This window comes from Rhinatrema bivittatum, chromosome 9, assembly GCF_901001135.1.
Source record: "Rhinatrema bivittatum chromosome 9, aRhiBiv1.1, whole genome shotgun sequence".
Lineage (NCBI taxonomy): Eukaryota > Metazoa > Chordata > Amphibia > Gymnophiona > Rhinatrematidae > Rhinatrema > Rhinatrema bivittatum.
Window position 1 is genome coordinate 49,015,659 of NC_042623.1, and position 14,454 is coordinate 49,030,112.

The 14,454-nt window shown below is 40.2% G+C and overlaps 1 protein-coding gene across 3 annotated transcripts in view; it reads right to left on the bottom strand.

Annotated features, from left to right (window-relative positions):
* PTPRZ1 (protein tyrosine phosphatase receptor type Z1) overlaps positions 1 to 14,454 on the bottom strand; it is a 352,752-nt gene that overhangs the window by 127,686 nt on the left and 210,612 nt on the right. The window contains exons 11-13 of one of the 3 annotated variants that reach the window (XM_029615442.1): positions 6,766 to 6,812; positions 4,486 to 5,485; positions 1,906 to 2,577 (exon numbers count right to left, since the gene is read on the bottom strand). The exons of 1 other annotated variant lie outside the window; for it this stretch is intronic. In XM_029615442.1, coding sequence (XP_029471302.1) covers positions 1,906 to 2,577; positions 4,486 to 5,485; positions 6,766 to 6,812 — 1,719 coding nt within the window. The remainder of the gene's footprint in view (positions 1 to 1,905; positions 2,578 to 4,485; positions 5,486 to 6,765; positions 6,813 to 14,454) is intronic. One more of the 3 variants, XM_029615443.1, reaches the window with a different exon arrangement.

Sequence of the window (14,454 nt, forward strand, 5' to 3'; positions counted from 1 at the left end):
TAACAGACTCAAAATATTTCAATTAATCAGCACTGATTCTGTATCTTAGGGAGACAGAGTTCAAATCTTTTAATTAGCAAATGCAGTTTCAGTGCAGAGTTATAGTAGATGGTTTCACTCCAGGCCGAGAGCTGCCCTTCCATAGCACAAATGTATCAGACAGTTTCAGAAATCATAATATCTTCTCTCTTAATTAGAATGCAAATGGAAATATGAACAAATTTTTTTTTCCACTGGAATAGATCTTCCTGGTAGGAAAAAAAAAACAGCAACCACAAAATCATTTTTTGTACGCCAATGATAATTAGGAAGGCTTTCTAATGAGGCAAATGTTGGGATGCTGAATTGTAATTTGATGCTATTATGGTAATTAGTCAAGCAGTATGTTATGCATTTATTCATTTTGCCATCCTGTCAAGATGTTGTTGTTCAACATTATTAACAAATAAAACAAGTTATTTGCCAAAAACCATAAGCAACTCACAATAAACGTAGGTAAAATGAATTAGCTCACAGTTTGTTCAACGAAATTTCACATTTCCCTTTATCATCTTCACTACAACGAGCATAAATATCTCAGATGTATTTTAAGCAACCAAATGTATACAAAATGGTTTTCCTTCTATCTTGCCCTTTGCAGCATTCTAGCTATTTGGTTAACTGGTGTTCTATAGGATATCGTACTGAACCATTTTGAGTGTAGGTATGCTTTGGGCCTTATACTAAGCAGTTTTCCCATAGATGCAAAGGACCTGGTTCACTATGCTTTTTTTCTCCCCATAAATATCTTCGGTATAGAAAAGTATTTAAATAAATAAATAAATAAATAGGGAATAAGGGAAAAGCTTTAGTAAATCAGGCCCAATATGGGAATAAAAAAAATCCCCTTTACTGTATTAGACTCTTTGTTAACTATTATGTATCAGCCTTCAAGCTTCCAAATACATTTTCTTAGCTACGGCTGCCCTCTATGGGAAGCCTTAGCTAAGAAAATATAAATCTGCTCGAAGACAGATTTGTTCTTAAAAACCACCTCCTCCAATGCCGTACAATACATGCAAATTAAACTTGTTAGTTTCTCTTTTTGTTCAAACCTCTTGCAATGAAAGATAAACAAAACAAAAAGCTTTTGAAATGCAGAATTTAGATTTTTGCATGCTGCAAAGCTTTTACATACAAGCCCTTAGCGTATATGTACGGGCAACTCAAATGTTGCCAAGAAAAAAAGGACCTTAAAAACAAACTCTAAGCAAGCTAAAGTAGAATAAACCAAAAGCATGTTAAAAGATGTTGCATGGTGTCAAGGTCATGTAGAGAGATGATCAATAATAGGAAGCAAATAAGTACTACTAGAAATAATGCAAAATAAACCAACACTTATGTAACTCTTGAAATCATTTAGACCAATGCTTCTCAGTCCAGTTCTCAGGACATACCCTGCCAATCTAACTATCCACAATGAATATGCTTGAGGAAGATTTGCATACAGTGGAGGCAGTGCATGCATACTCACTGGGAATATCCTGAAAGTTCCACTGGTTGGGTGTGTCCGGAGGGCTGTGATTGAGAACCACTGAGGAAGACAATGCTTTGACATGCCAAAAACCAAAATAAAAACTGGAATAGGCATATTTTTTCACATTCTAAGTTTCACAGCACACAGTAGGAACTGTAGGTTTGAGTCATACACGATGCATCAGCTATAAGGAGTTCTAAAGCTGATTTAACTCTGTTTTGGAACTCTGCTACATTATTTCCACAGCTCTATTGCATTTTCACTCTAATGAATTAGATCATACTTTCTTTTGTATTATCTTACACAGTATCTCTTAAACTTGCAAATTGGGTTTTTAATTGATAAGTAACAGAAACATACTCATACCCTTAAACTGATCCATAACTAACCTGCCTCGGATACGTTGAATATTGATGAGTGACCACTAGTGACAGACGCTGATGAAGACCGTGCTGATCCAGGAGTTAATTCTGCTTTACCTGCTGCAATGGCAACCTCAGAGTCTCTTTCATTAATGTCAGAAAAATTGAAATCTGTTGATGTTTCATTATCATTAAGGTTATCTGAGGTGCCTTGACCAGACCCACTCTCTTCATCACTCGAGAAAACAGCCCAGGAACTGGCTTCAGATCTGTTTGGCCATGGGACACTAACAGTCTGAATATGGTTTTCCAGAACAGTTGGATTGACGTGCTTCTTAGGTGAGACACTTGAGGTTAATGGTGGTGCAGTTGCATGGTTACTTCTGCCCATTTCTGAGGATAACTGACTGTTTGAAGCAGTAGTTGTTAGTGTCTCTCGTTCTTCTGATTTCTCAACATGTGTATTTAAGCTTAGGGTATTCTCATCTTTTCTGGTGTATACCTGCGTGTTAAGTACAGCTACAGAATTTTCCTTTGATTCTGTATGTGATGTGGAGGTGGCACCACTTATTACAGAGAAATCATTAACAACTATGGAATGTAACAAATGTGCATTAGAATTCACACTGGCTGATGCACCAGAGATTGCTTTGGAAGGAATTGGCGACATACTAGTGCCCTCACTGCTTGGAGAAACAGCTGCAACAGAAACATACATATTTGGTAAAGGAAGAGCATCATGAACAGCCTCACTACTACTCTCAGACACATCTGTAGGCACAGGCACAAAAATTTCCTCAGTAGTGGAACTCGATAAAAGAAAGGGAACATCGCTTTTGTAAAGAACATTGGATGAAATATATCTATTAACAGAAGTAGCTGCATTTGGTAGTATGTCACCAGGCAAAACTGAAGCGATGGCATGCTTTGTTTTAGGAAGAAAAGAGGGTGCAATTTCAAAACTGGTGGCTTGGGTGATCACATCATTAATGAACAATGAAGGAGCAGCCTGCTCTAAATCTTCATCACTAGAGGAATGAGGTGAAATGTATTCACCGTTTGCATGTAAAACAGTCAAACCCTGACGTGCAACAGTGGGATTTTCAGAAATATGGGACAAGATATCAACAACTGATTGAGCAGATGGAGAATTTAACATGGTTTGATTTGCAGTGGATTCTAGAGCCATTGGAAGTATTATTTGATCAGCATTATCTTTAGAAACCTCAAATGTCCTATTCAACAATGGATCACTCAACACAGTTGGAATAGTTCTAAGCAGGGTGCCGACACTGGAAGATTGCAAGGAAGTTTGCAGCAAGGCGTCATTACTTAGTGCAGCTGAGGTCTCATAAAAGAATTGTGTAGTTGAAGGAGATAACATTTTGCTAGAAGCAGAGGCAGAAACAGCTTGGTTTGAAATTGCAGTAAGCATAGGTTTAAGCAATACATCAAAGGTTAGCGACACAGCATGCAAAGGCTGAGCTGAGAACCGTTTTTCTGAAATTGAGATAATATCATGACCAAGTACAGTAGGAGAAACAAGAGGCAGTGGAAGGGTTCCCTTTGCTTTAGTAACAGGGATTTCTTGCAAGGATGCACTGTGCTTAATTACATTGTTTTTAGAAACAGACGTAGGATATTGAGCCAGCACTTCATTTCCAACATAATTCACCTCTCTAAATAAGGAGTCAATTTGCAGTTCTGTCTCATCTTCATGTAAAATATTTCTATGAAATGGCTTATTAACATTTCTATATATTGATGCTTGATATGTATCTTCATCTACAGAAACAGATGAAGAAACTTTTTGTGTTTTAAGTCTAAGGCCATCTGCATCAGACAAAAGGAACCCACTACCAGAGTACACTTCAGACATATCCTCATCATTAGATACAGCACGTGTAGGCTGAAGCAAAGTATCAGCTTGTGATATTACAGAAGACTTATGCACCAGTTCAGTGTTATAACTGCTAAACAAGGCGCTCTTGTGAAATTTGCCAGCGGAATCATGCACAAATACTGCAGAGTCAGAAGGAAACGTAAAGGTTTGAAGGGATGCCACATTACTAGACAAAGCATAGGAAGGTTCAGATACTGGAGAAATTGCATGCATCTTTAAATCAATGCTGGGTGGTTCAGCTTGAGTAATCATGTGAGTTTTATTAAAGGTGTCAGAATCATGACCAAATACCAATGTCTCAGAAGCAGCATGAGTAGTTTGATGTGATATAACATCAGGGTATTGTGCTTGACTTGGCTGAATTAATGTATCTTGTTCAGCCAATGCCAAAGAAGCATGCAGGGACACCTGGTCACTTGTAACTGTTGAAGTAACTTGTGCAAACACTTCTGAAACTGTATACAGATGAGGGAACATTTTACTACTGGAGGAAGCAGAGGAAAATGGAAGCAAAGGTACGTCATCATAGGAAGACAGGATGGGTTCAAATGACACATCAACACTGGGAAATACAGGTGTGGCATGCAGGATCATATCAATACCTGAAGTATCAGGGGTAGTTTTGAGGATCTGAGTGTCAGACAATAAAGGGGTGGCTAGAGGAAACACTTCACTAGTGTAGGAAGGTTGAAGAGGTATCTCACCATTAAATACTGGTTGAGTTGTCTGAGATAGTACCTCACTGGCAGCAGAAGCAGAGCCATTTTGTCCAGAGCTTGGAGAGGTAGAGTGAGTCGATAGCTCAGTAGAAGAAAAATCTGAAGTAGAATAATGTTGTGTATCTACATCAGCCCCTGAAGAATCTTCTGACCCCAGTGGATCATGGGAATAAGAACTTGTGGCTGACACTGATCCTGTAATATGAATATCAGCATTCCTAGTCTGTTGTAGCTGCTTACTATCTGATGGAATGAAATATCTGGTTGCAGAATCTGTAGTATTATGAGGCACTGGCTTTCCAAAAGAATGCGTCCCCATCCATGACTCTTCAACTCTAGATGTTGCTAAATCTTCAGATCTATTTTTAGCATGACCCTGGTACACCTCATCATTCACACTTGATTCTGGATTTTTTGAAGATAGGGTATCTCCTATGGATGTCTTCTCATGATCAAACTGTGTTGAAATAGTGGAAGATATAGAAACCGACAAGCTATCATAATTCTGATCTGGCAAAAACAATGTGGATGATGTTTTTCGTTGACTGCTCATCATGGTTAGCTGTGGTTCAGTTACAGAAGAAGAATATGAATCTTTGGTTGGGTCAGCAATATTTACCTGCTGAAATTCAACAGCTATTTTAAAATCCTTAGTTGTCGAAAGAGACGGGAATTCCAAGATTTGAGGTGGTCTGATAGAATGTGATTCAGAATTCAAGGACGTCATTTTTCCTTGAACTGACATAGCAGTTGGAGACTGTGAAGTAGGATGAAAAAATGCCTTAAAAGCATTATCCTGTCCATGTGACTCTTTGTCCCTTCTTGTATATTTATTAGCAGCAGCATTATTCACATTTGTCCCCAGTGTTCCCTGGGCATAATTAGATGTGGTAAGCTCCACGTCTTGTTTCCTTATTTGGTTTATGACACTATCAGTGCTGTGAAGGATTTCAATGCCTTGATTCTCTTCCTCCTGCTCGTCCACCTTTGGGAAATAGAAACACCATATTCAAAGTTTATAATAATGGTCAATAAACACAACTGGGAAAATGTTTTAACTGGCAATTAAAATACAGAAGATTTTGCAAAGTAAAACGAATGTGAAAATTGAAGTAAAGTATTTGCTTTCTTGGGAATTTTTCATTAAATATCCCTCTTTCCCAACATCATAGTTTGCTCCAAATTCATGGAAACATATTAGAAATGACCAAATGATTTTCCATTATTTTTCCTCAAAATTCTCCAGACTTCGCAGTTTCCCAATTTCTCCTAAATATCATGCTAATGACATTTCATCTTTTCCTGAAAAGGTCTGCCATATTTCGACTCTCTTCAGATGAAAGATGTTTCGTTAGATTATGTGGGAAAAACTGTCATAAGAAAAAGAACAATTACTAATTCTTATGAAAATAATTGCAAAGAGAGGAATTTATTTTCTGTACATCGTTAAAAATGAGCCAACCTTTTATTTTCCCGCCCTTGAATTGAGTTAGGGTGTTTCCCGATATTTTGATTCGAGTTTCCCTCAGAACTCACAAGGTTATAAAATGGCTGCGATACTATTAGGTCATGGGCATATAAATCATATTTACCTTTTCCAATGGAAGAACAAGAATGATAACACCATAATGAAGTAAACAGATGTTTTAAGGAAGTTACGGTATATGATTTTGAAACATAATCATAAAAAGCCAAATAGATATGCATTTTTCTTTCTGTTACCCTGGCTCACATTATAAATTAATAATCTAATAAGGCTGTATTTTATTTAGTATATCAAAGCCACAGCAGTGCTGTTAAATAGATATTCAAGAAAGCAGAAAAATTATTCTTTCTGTAATAAAACTACTTTGATTTTCCCTTGCCATCTGCCAGCTAAGCAGCAACAGTGAAGGTGCACCTCAGAGGAGGCATCCTCCAGCCCTGGGGTCAGCAAGCATTTCCTGTCACCTGGGCATTCTGTCTGGGGAAGGAAAGGGAGAATAATATGGGATTTTGATCGCTGAAATATTTTAAAGGCTGTAGCATAGTTAAAGATATTGCAAAAGAAATTGGGAAAAATGATTTTCTGGCTTGAAAGGTGAATTTCTTTATGAATACATTCACAGTATATGTTCTCACAATGTTTATGTGATGTCATCCCATGCAAATAAATTATTTCCACAGGTTCCTGAAGTCCCTAAATTTGAGCTGCAAATATTTTACATTTCATTGTATTGTTTTTTGTATTTTCTTTTAAACATGCTTGAGCACATTTATTTGTACCTCTAATGATTCTTCAGTTTCAGTTAAATCAGGAAAGAGATCAATTTCTAGGGAAAAAAAAAAAGAACCAGTGTATTATGAAGTGGTCCTTTGAGGCACTATATACAAGTAATGTAAGCCACAACTTTATAATTATATTGTAAATTTAGCCAGCAGGACAATCCTAATAAGCAGGGCTTTCCTATCCTCTCATGGGTAACCAGTTGGGTTTTCAGGACACCCATGAAGAGAGAGATTTGCATATATTTTGTGTCCAATGCATACAAATCGATCTCATGCATATTCATTGTGGCTGTCTTGAAAACCCGACCAGGATAGGTGTGCCTCCAGGAGAAGGTTGGAAACACTGACATAGGACTTCATTCTGTGAAATCTAGAGGGATGCAAAAATGCACTACAGAAAAATCGCACTTGGGAGAGAACTGGGGATCCCTTGGGCTGGCCTTAGAGTTACTAACCATCCATAAATTTAAGGACAGACAGTAAAAAAAAAAAAAAGAGCAAATATAATTTCATGCCCGTAAAATCATTGGCCTGGTTGTCCTTTGGTTCTATATTTTTCTATACAGTTCACATAAGGGCACAATTTTAAAAAAGTAGCTGGATATTTTAGCTGCTCAGTGATTTTTAGCTAACTAGCTTTAAGATAATTTTTGAACCACAAGCTTGCCAGCTAAATTGTGGCTGAAAATTAACCTAAGTAATCTCAGCTGTGTAAAATGTAGTCCACAATCTAGTTGCTAGGTAAATATGGAAAAAACCTCCCTCCCACCCAATCTTCATTAAAAAAAAATTGCTCCCCAGACTGCGGCTCCCAGCAGAAAACCAAGCTCCCATGATCTCCCATATCTCCCTCTGGGCCCCCTCCTGATCCCCCAAAGTGCTCAAGAGGCTACTCTTGGGCCTTCTTCCCAATTCCTGCTCAACAGGTTTCACCGCCACCAGACTCCTCTGCCAGTCCTAAACATCCTCAAGAAGCTTCCCCTGGACTCCTTCCCTCACCCATCAACCCTCTGGAATCAGTACTTGTGGCTCCAGAGGTTATTTGTCATCTCACTCCTGCATGGTGGGAGTTAATGCTGGCAGAAGGGCTCTAGCATCAATCCTATTGGTGAAGACAGGTGTGGTGACTCCCTGGTCAGCCACTAGATGGCCCTAGATCCCTGTCCATTTATTTTCCAGCTTAATGGGGACAGCATTCTTATGCAGCCTCTCCTTTTGAGGCTGGCTGCGATTGGTAGTCTCAGTCTAGTTGGGTGGGTCTAGGAGTAGGAGCAGTATGGTCATTTTGAGTTAGCTTTCGAGGAGTAAGAGCTGATCTTTTTGGTTTTCTCAATATTGAGTGAGGTCTACTTATCTCACGCAACCCTTTTTGCTTGCTGAGGGACACCCTTTGTACACTATAAGGCAAACCCTTACAGTGCATTCCCTGCCTGTAAAGGTGTATATCCTATTTCAGAGAGATTATTTTAAGAGTTTTACTAATTTTGAAGAAGACTTGTGTGAAACCTTGGACCTTTTGGTGAAGGCCATTTTCCCAGATTTGAAGGATAGGGGTTGAAGACCTGTGAGCCCTCCTTCTAAGTCAGAGAAGAGGCAAGATTAGTGACAACATTACCCCAGCCAGAGAAAGATTTTTTGGAACTGCAGTAGGTTTCCCCTTTTTGTTGTGAGGAAGATTTTGATCCACCCCTACCCACAGGGAAGCTGGGCTGGTATAGCTGGTTTCCTGTGGTTATCAGACTTTTCCTGCAGAGAGTTCAAATCCAGGAAGCAGGAAGATGATCAGGAGACCCTCAACAGGATCTCCACCCTAAGAAACCAGGACATAGGCTGTGGGCAGGAGACAAAGGTTTGGACTAAGATGGATTTTCCCGGGATTCAGGGGATTTCACCAACCCACTGGAAGAGCTTATTCACTGAGAAGAAAAGTGATAAGCTCCATCCAAGAAGTTGAGATAAGGACATAAGCCTTGAACCAAGAAAAATATGGAGTAAATATTTCCATTGTACAGTTTCATTTGTGGAAGCTCTAATGGCCATTGATGCAAGATTTTGAGATAATCAGTACATTTTATTTCAACACCCAATCTGTGTCCAGCCTGTCTGTCCCAACTGTAACTACTGAAAGAGAAAGGATAGAGATGCACTCACTCCACTGTCTGGGCAAAGTAGGACTGCTTTCACCCCCATAGAAAGAATCCACCCCTTGGGATCTGCAGTGAGGGGAAATGGGCCTGAGAGGACAGCCCCAGATAATAGATACATTTATGGCCCTAGGGGAAACGTGCCATCTACCAAAAACGTGTTACATAGGCACTCGCCAGAATCATAAGGATTGATTTTGGAGGGGAGCACGGATAAGAGGGGAGCACGGATAAGAAGGCGGTGGCAAAGAGAAGAACCTGCAACTTTAGTCGTTTCCACCAGGCTGAACTGTATGGGTTGCATTAGTCAGTAGACGATAAGCAAACATACACAAAAGTTCTCATTATTACAGCTATATTAAAGCAGCAGTTTCTCCAGTGTACAGCAAAATTTACATTTTCCACAAGTGCTCTAGGTCTTTCTTAGATAAGGAAGAACTGGCCTGCCTGTATTTATCAGAGTCTTGATTTGGGGGAAAATATACATTTAGAATAGATGAAAAATGTTGAAGGAGTTTTCCACCCCTCTCTTCTTCCACCTTTCCTTCTCATCATGATAAGGCACAATGGGCTCAACTCACCCAATTTCTTTTTGGCTTCTGGAGAGTGAATAGGGGAAAATAATAGGTGGGGGGAGAAGGTCAATTTACCTCCAATTTTGTCTTAGAAACATTGCAGACAATAAATTTGTCACCAGGGGTGAATAAAAATAATCTTGAGTTCAAAAATACTGACAAGGCACCCAGCATCTCGTCAACCCTGATTAAGCTCTTTTCTTGTGGGTTTAAGGCCTGCTCCTGTTCTCTGGTACAAACTTTATAATTGGCTTCATTGTACTATTCATGAGGTTCATTATTCCTGTTTAAACATGCAAAGTTACTCTAATGCTATTAGCAGAATGAGTGGAGAAAGCACATGGAGCATGCTCATGGCATGACGTCAGAATGGTATAAGGGCAAGAAAACCTCTTCTTAAGAGCCAAAACAAGACCTATAACTTTTTTTTTTTTGGCTCTAAATGGTTTTCCATATGTGCAGCTGATAATTTTTTTTTTGTGTGGATCCAGCCCCAGGAACGTGATTGAGAGCATAATAAAATGAGGCAGTGACCCAAGTGAAGTGTGGAAAGCGTTTATCTTTATTTTATTTTATTTTTTTAATTTGTATTAAGCCTTTTGTGGCCGCTTCAAAGCGGATTACATTCTGGTACTGTAGATATTTCACTGCCCCCCCTAAGACTGACAATCTAAATGATGAAGCTCCTTGCGGAAAAATAGCATGTACGCCCGTAAATGTTATTTCATAGCCCTCGAGAGTACGTGTGTGTTTTCAGTTTTGTGCATGTTTTTTATTGTGGGGGGAGAAAAAGAGAGGTCAAGGGGTGTTCTGGGGTGGGGCTTAGAAGTACATGTGCTAGTTGCTATTTTGCAAGAGATATACAGTATACACATTACCAAACGTAGTTTTACACTTTCATACCTGCTAATTGACTTGTGCAAGTGACTTGTCTGTTGTCTGCAGTTTTTCTGTGGGAGGAGTGGGGGAGGATCAGGGTGAAGTGTTAGAGGATCGAGGTGAAATGGAGAAGGCCTGGGTGAACTGTCAGAGGTATCAGCAAACTGGTAAGTCCAAGTATGTGGGCAGGTTTGCATTTTCAACACGATATATGCACATACATACTTTATGAAATAGTGGCCTCCGTGTGTAATTCTGGCTGTTTATTCGTGCAGTGTCACGATGATTTTGCACGTAAAATATTCTCATACATGTTCATTAAATAGTGAAAGTGCATGTTTTCTTGTGTTGCAAATATTTGTGCATACTCTTGGAACAGAGAGATACACAGTAGTCTGTAAATGTGCAGCTCCCGCCAGAGACTTTATAAAATACTAGCATTAATCTCTCTGCGTCCACACACACACACACACACAAATGTTGTACTGCGGATAAATTTGAAAGTTAGGCTTTAAGGGACCAATGTAATAAAACCTGCGCTAAAACTGGAGTTAAATTTTAGTGCAGGTTTTCCTTAGTGCTATGGGCATGCAAATGCCCCATGAGTAATAAAAAGCAAGCTTTTTAATCAGAGGCTGTTTGCATGCCCATAGATCTGCAAATGTGCATGAAAAGCAATAGAGAAATGACAGCCAAGAGAAAGAGCAGGCAGCCCAGCTGAGCAGTGAACTGCCCTCCTACCAGCCCACCCAGTAGTAGCCCCACCCAGTAGTAGCCCCACCCAGTAGTAGCCAGGGCACGAGTTTCCTTGCAGAGATGGAACAATCTTTTTGGGGGTTTTTTGCCAGGATTTGCTGGTTAGGAACGCCATTTTAAGAGTTGTCCTAAGGAGGGGTGGGACTTTAAGATCGTGATTGCTATGCCAGGCTGGAACCTTTTGGGGAAAATATGTGCCTCAGTGTACGCGAGAGAATCAGGAGCCCTGATACACCAAACTCCAGGCCGCGGAGGAGTGGCCAGTGCACAAACCCTCTTGGCACCCAAATCCTAGCATAAGGAGTTGAAAGAGCTTACCACTTCAACAAGGAGGGTACCTGTGCCATGACCACTATAACACCCAAACTCCAGTATAAGGACAAGGAGAAGCTCTTACCTCTTCCTGCCCAGCGGTCCACTACAGCAGAACTACTATTAATTTAATCCATGTCACTGCCCGGCCTCCATTGGTTCTTTCAGTGACAAGTGACAATGAAAGAACCAATCTCTGTGAACTGAGTGGGGATTGATCATTTCACTGCCAGTGAAAGAACCAAATCGGTCAGTAGAAGTGAAGTGAATAAATTAATAGCAATTCTGCTACATGTCAGAACTGCAGCAGGCTAACCTAGTGGGAGGAAGTAAACTCTTCTGCTCCTCGTGCTGGAGTTTGGATACTGACCTGATTTATTTTTTAAGGTGAGAGGAAAGGGGCTGGGGGTAGGGAGGACTGATCCGACCCTTTTTTATTTTTTTTTAAGGTGAGAGGGGTTGGCATGCTCGGAAAGGGAGCAAGGGCTCCCCAGTGTGACCCACCTAATCCACCTGACCCAAATTGCCCACCTGAGTAGAGTTTGGTACCCGTCTCACTACTGTGTACTTTGAAGTCTGGCATGCCTTGCCTGCAGCACGCTGCTCTAAAACACCAGGCTACTCCTTCACTCTTGCCCTGTACCATGGTAGGAAGGTAAAAGCATGAACAGCAGCACCTAACACGCATCCAACACTCCCCACAACAAATATTTTTTCATGACTGCAATCTATCTGCAGCCAGTGGCTTTTAGACAAAAGCAGGTTTGTTGCCTTTCCCTCTCAAAGGTTGTGATAAATAAATCAAGACATGCCATTTTTCTCTAAGTTTGGTTGTTTGCCCATGAGAGGAGAAGAAAAGAATTCCTCCTCAACTGCAGCAGGCATAATCCATAATTACTTCCTCCCAAATATATCTGGGGTTAAGGGCTCAAGGAGATGAATAAAAGCAGTTTGAGTGTGAGGGTGAATAGCATCTTTGAAGGCAGGACCATGGATTTTACTTGCCTTTCTAATCCAAGCTCAAAGCAAGTTACAAATTCAGGTTCAGTTGGTAGGTCTCTGCCCTAAAGGGCTTGCAATCTAAGGACCCAATTAATGAAGCATTTTTCCCCAGACACACAAAATGGAAGAAAACCTTTAGTAAACAGGCCCCTAAGTTTTTATCTGAAGCATCCCTTTGTCCTGCTATAGTAAACAAACAGAATCCAGCAGTACCTTTTTCTTTCTCTCACAGTGAGAGCATTGTGACTGCAGCAGTGAAGATAACAGAAAGACCTTTGTCAACGCCAGACTCAGACTGGTGCCATTTTGTACAGAGGAAAATAATAATGGTGCCAGACTCAGTCTGCCAGCGCCATATGAAACAGAATTATCGGTGGGGTAAGAGTGACTGGGGTTAGAGGGGCCACATGAAGCTAGGCACATTGAGAAAGGCCACAGGAAATGTTGTTTTTTTTTTCCAGAAGGGCAGGGTCTGGATAATTAAAAAAGTAAAAAAAAAAACACCAAACCCATTTGTTTTTCTAACAAGAAATTTCATTAAAATGTGCTTTGTTTCAATGAAAGCATATCCCTACTATGGATGTGTGTTGTACGTATGCTGTTGATAATGTGCCTCTTCTCTATTGTTGTATGTATGTTTCAGGTCACAAACTTTATGAGACTCAGGATGCCTGAATTGTAGGAGGCAGATACACATCTTTTCCCCCAAGCCAATATCCCTCTTGCACTATATTACTCTCTACAGTACAGTTCTGAGCTGTAAGGGCTGCCTATCTTATGAAAGGTGGAGTGGAAAATGACATTTCAGAGTTATTTAAAAGAATTGTGTGTTTATGAAAAGAATATTTCTCCTTGATGTGCAGGGCTCTTGATAGGGAAAAAGAGGGCAAGACAAAGCATAGAAAAGTGATGAGACATATTGTTATGTCTTTAAAACTCTGCACGCATTTCAGCCTTCCCTAACTCTTATACAGAATTCTCTTTGTATGTTTTTTTCCATTTACAATGGTGGGATTTTTTTTTCCATCACAAATTACACATTTTCTTTTTTTCCTTTATATTTATCAATTTTATCATTGCTTTCTATGGAGTACTGGCATTTAAATACTTTTGCTTATATTTCTAGGAAGCAGTGTGATAACCAGTGCAGGCAAATGATTTTAGCATCCTGCTCTTTGGCTGAGATGGCAGGAGCATGCTCGGATGGCTTCCTCCACATTTATGGTGTCAAGCAGTGGCGGTATAAGGGTCTGCAGCCGCCCTAGGCAGCAAAGACTTAACAGTATCACGTGATCCCTCTCATCGCACACCGTGAATCTCCAAAGCTCTGTTCACACACCACGACCTTTCCAAGCTCCATGCCTCTCTACTCTCATTCACTGCTTTCAAAAATACCACCCTCACATCCAACTACAGCACCCCTCCCAGCTCTGGTGCCCTAGGGTGTCACCTACTCTACCTAATTCTCCCACCAGTCCTGGTGTCCATAAAGTAAATTCACATATCCAAAAAGGGGACAATGAGGCTCACGCTTATCTTATGGAAGCTAAACATGTATGAGTCAGATTAGGCCATACAGGCCCTCATGGGTTTTGACTATTTTTATTCACCAAAGCAGCTGAATAACTTTTGGAGATAAATATTTCCTAACTGCTGATTCTGGGCAAATTGAGCCCAATGAGGAGGAAGAGAAAAAGATCTCATTTTGGCAGCTGTTTAGATTGTTACAAAGCTTGGTGGCAGGATATTGAGGGTAGGGAGCTGGGTATTGCTTAAAATACAGGAACCTGTATGCTCATGTGCTCAGAACAGCAGAGAACCTAAGGGAAAAAACCCTAAGAAAACCCAATCTGAATAAGAAGCAAAGTCTTACAAGCTGTCAAACTTTCTATGGCTGGCACCTGGGATTTATCCTTAGCAGCGGAGACTGGAATAAACAGGCAGGCTGGAGACTGGAATAAACAGGCAGGCTGGATGGGTTAAATGGTCTTTATCTGTCACTTCTAATATGTTATGAA